Below are 3,137 nucleotides of genomic sequence, written 5' to 3'. Positions count from 1 at the left end.
AGGATGGAGAAATATTACACGGTGGAAAAAAGGAAGAAGGAGCCTAGATTGGAAACAAGAACTGGATGTGAAGCCCGAATGGATGTTAAATTTGTACCAGAAAGTGGAAGGTGGCATATCTTTTATTTCTCTGACGAACACAACCATGATCTATTGGATACACAATTCAGTGCTATGTTGCCTGCCCACAGAAAAATGTCAGAGGCAAATATTATGTAAATGATGAACATGCTAAAGTCAGGGATTAGCACCTCACAGATATTTAGTCTTCTAGCTAGTCAAGTAGGCGGGTACGAATTTGTTGGCTATGGTCCCAGAGATATGTACAATGAGATTGCTCGGCAAAGGCGTCAAATTCCTGGTGATGCAGCACGAGTGTTGAAGAAGTTGGAGGATATGCGGTTGAAGGATCCACAATTATATTTCAAGGCATGTCACGATTCAAGAGGTTTGTTACGTAATTTGTTCTGGTCTGATGGGATTAGCCAACTAGACTACCGACTCTTCGCGGATGTTATTGCTTTTGATGCTACGTACAAGAAGAACAAGTATAGTTGTCCATTAGTCATATTCAGCGGGGTTAACCACCATAACCAAACAATTGTTTTTGCTGCTGCGTTAATTGCGGACGAAACTACTGATACATATATTTGGCTCCTGCGTCAGCTCATGTTTGCAATGAGGGGCAAGGCCCCTACCTCAATCATAACTGATGGGGCCATGGCGATTAGGAATGCAGTGAGAGATGTATTTTCTGAAGTCAGACATAGTTTATGCGCTTGGCACCTTATTCGAAATGCAACTAGCAATGTTGGAAATCCATCGTTTACATCTAAATTCAGAAAAATCATGTTGGGAGACTACGAGATTCCCGTGTTTAAGCGTAAGTGGGTTCAGCTTATTGAAGAATTTGGCATTGAGGATAAGCCGTGGGTGATCAACATGTACGAAGAGAAGCATATGTGGGCTACTGCATATCTAAGAGGAAAATTCTTTGCTGGCTTTAGAACTACATCAAGATGTGAAGGTTTACACTCAGTTGTGGGAAGGTATGTGGGGTCGCGGTATGATTTGACAAGTTTTGTAGAGCATTTTCAAAGGTGTGTTGCACACATGCGCTTTAAAGAATTTAATGCTGATTATGAATCTACACGTGGGGTGCCCGTCAAGCAAACTTGTATAGAGCTGCTAGAGAGATATGCTGCTGAGTTATACACTCACGAGATATTTCTTTTCTTTCGGCCATTTCTCTCTAGAGCTGGATCAATGTGGTTGCTAAACATAGATAATACCGATGATTGCATAAAGTACATTGTGTGTAAGCATGGGAGGCCCGATTTATTGTGGACCGTTGATTTTCGTCAAGAAGAAATGATCTTCATGTGTACCTGTTTAAGAATGGAGTCATTTGGTATTCCTTGCGAACATATTGTGAAAGTTCTGGTTGACAGAGACATCTGTGAGATTCCCCGATCATTGGTATTGGATAGATGGACAAAAAAGGTTAAATCAGCACTCAATGATCCAAGTGGGTTCACCAGGGATGCTGTTGTTATTAGTCGTCAAAGTGCCTTGGTGAAATTTTCTAAACAATTGGCTGCTGTTGCTGCTAAAGTACCAGAGAGATATGAAGAGACACGTGACATAATTATGGGATTGTACTCATCTTACAAGGCTGCAGACGAAGGCACTAATCAACCTCAGTCAGGTGTAGCTAGAATTAGCAATCCGTATGTGCATCAAACCACTGGAGGCTCAGGACAACCATCTAAGAAGAAGAAGCGGCAACGTTGTAGTGTTTGTCAAATGGAAGGACATAAGAAGACAACATGTCCTTGGCAAAAGAACATTAACAAAAACGTTATAGAAAATGAAGCTAACGGTTCGGACGATGGCGACATGTGTACCGAAGCGACGGCTGATTTAGATAGTGATAATTAGCAACCTCCATAAACTTTAATATTTTTGGGTAGAAAATCAGTTCCGTAGTTGTATTTTTTTTCTCACTATATTAATGAGATTTTATACATTCTTCCAATAGTCGTGCTTATGCTTTTTAGATGTAATAATTGTCAAATAAATATCGGTTAGTGATAACGGGTAAATTGCCCCTCTCCCTTGTCGCTTACTCTCAGTCTCACTCTCACTGGCAAAATCCCTAATTTTTAGGGTTCTGAAAATCGGCCTGGACAGACCGGTCGAACAGGTTTAACTGCGAACCGGTTAAGCACGCGGTCCGATCCTCCTGTAATAACCGTTGGAGATAAAACCGCTGGATAACCGTTAAATCAGATGAGAACCGGTTGGTTGGATCGAACCGGTTGATCTGTGAACTGCTATAAAAAACGATTCGGACAAAGGTTAAAACCGTCAATTTCCAAAACCGCAATTAAATCGTCAAACCGGCCGGTAACCGGTCAGTCGAACCGAACCGTGACCTGGCCGGTAATTTGAAAAAGGAACAAAACGCTGGCGTTTCATTGTGCTGCACACTGACTAACCCTACCCAGACTCCATCTTCGAGATTCCAAACTCAAATCCAGATCCAGAACGCGCATCTAACTCAGCCCTCAGTGCCTCTCTCACAATCAGTCCAGGCTCCTCTCTTCGAGCTCCTGGACGTCTGTCCAGCCACCGCCTGCTAGCGCCGCCGTCGGAACTTCGATTAGCCACCGCATGCTCCCTCACGTCCCCTCCATCGCACCGCAGCCATCGCTACCTTCCTTCCCTTCCATCGCGCAGCCATTGTGTGAACGTGGAAGCCTCTGTCGCGCAGGTTCCCCACTTATCCTCCTCTTCCTCATTCAAATACAGGTATACAGCGCCCCACCCCCAAAACAGAAACCCTAGGTTACTCCGCCACTACCGCAAGGGTCTCACTCAACGCCGCCGTTGCGATCAGACACCATCGTGTCTTCGTCCGGTCGTCTGCGGCTCCACGCTTCTTCCTCATTCAATAATTGGTGCGTCTTCCTCGAGCTCACGAAGGCAATGGCTTCATTTTCTTTTTTATTTTTTGATCTGTTTTTATTATCTTTGCTCAGAACATTGATTCAATGATTTTTTTTGTGATTCTGCTAGAACATTGATTTTTTTTATTCTGTTAGTGCTACTCAAAATGAAATTTAAATCATCGA

General features: G+C 43.3%; 1 protein-coding gene across 1 annotated transcript; it reads left to right on the top strand.

Annotated features, from left to right (window-relative positions):
* Positions 1-219: 219 nt before the first annotated feature.
* LOC112786226 (protein FAR1-RELATED SEQUENCE 5-like) lies at positions 220-1,941 on the top strand. The gene has a single exon (XM_025829630.1). The coding sequence runs from the start codon at positions 220-222 to the stop codon at positions 1,939-1,941; it is 1,722 nt and encodes a 573-aa protein (XP_025685415.1).
* The last annotated feature ends 1,196 nt before the right edge of the window (positions 1,942-3,137 follow it).

Source organism: Arachis hypogaea, chromosome 20 (genome assembly GCF_003086295.3).
Source record: "Arachis hypogaea cultivar Tifrunner chromosome 20, arahy.Tifrunner.gnm2.J5K5, whole genome shotgun sequence".
Lineage (NCBI taxonomy): Eukaryota > Viridiplantae > Streptophyta > Magnoliopsida > Fabales > Fabaceae > Arachis > Arachis hypogaea.
The sequence above is the reverse complement of the archived record's forward strand: the minus strand, read 5'-3'. Positions and strand labels throughout refer to the sequence as shown.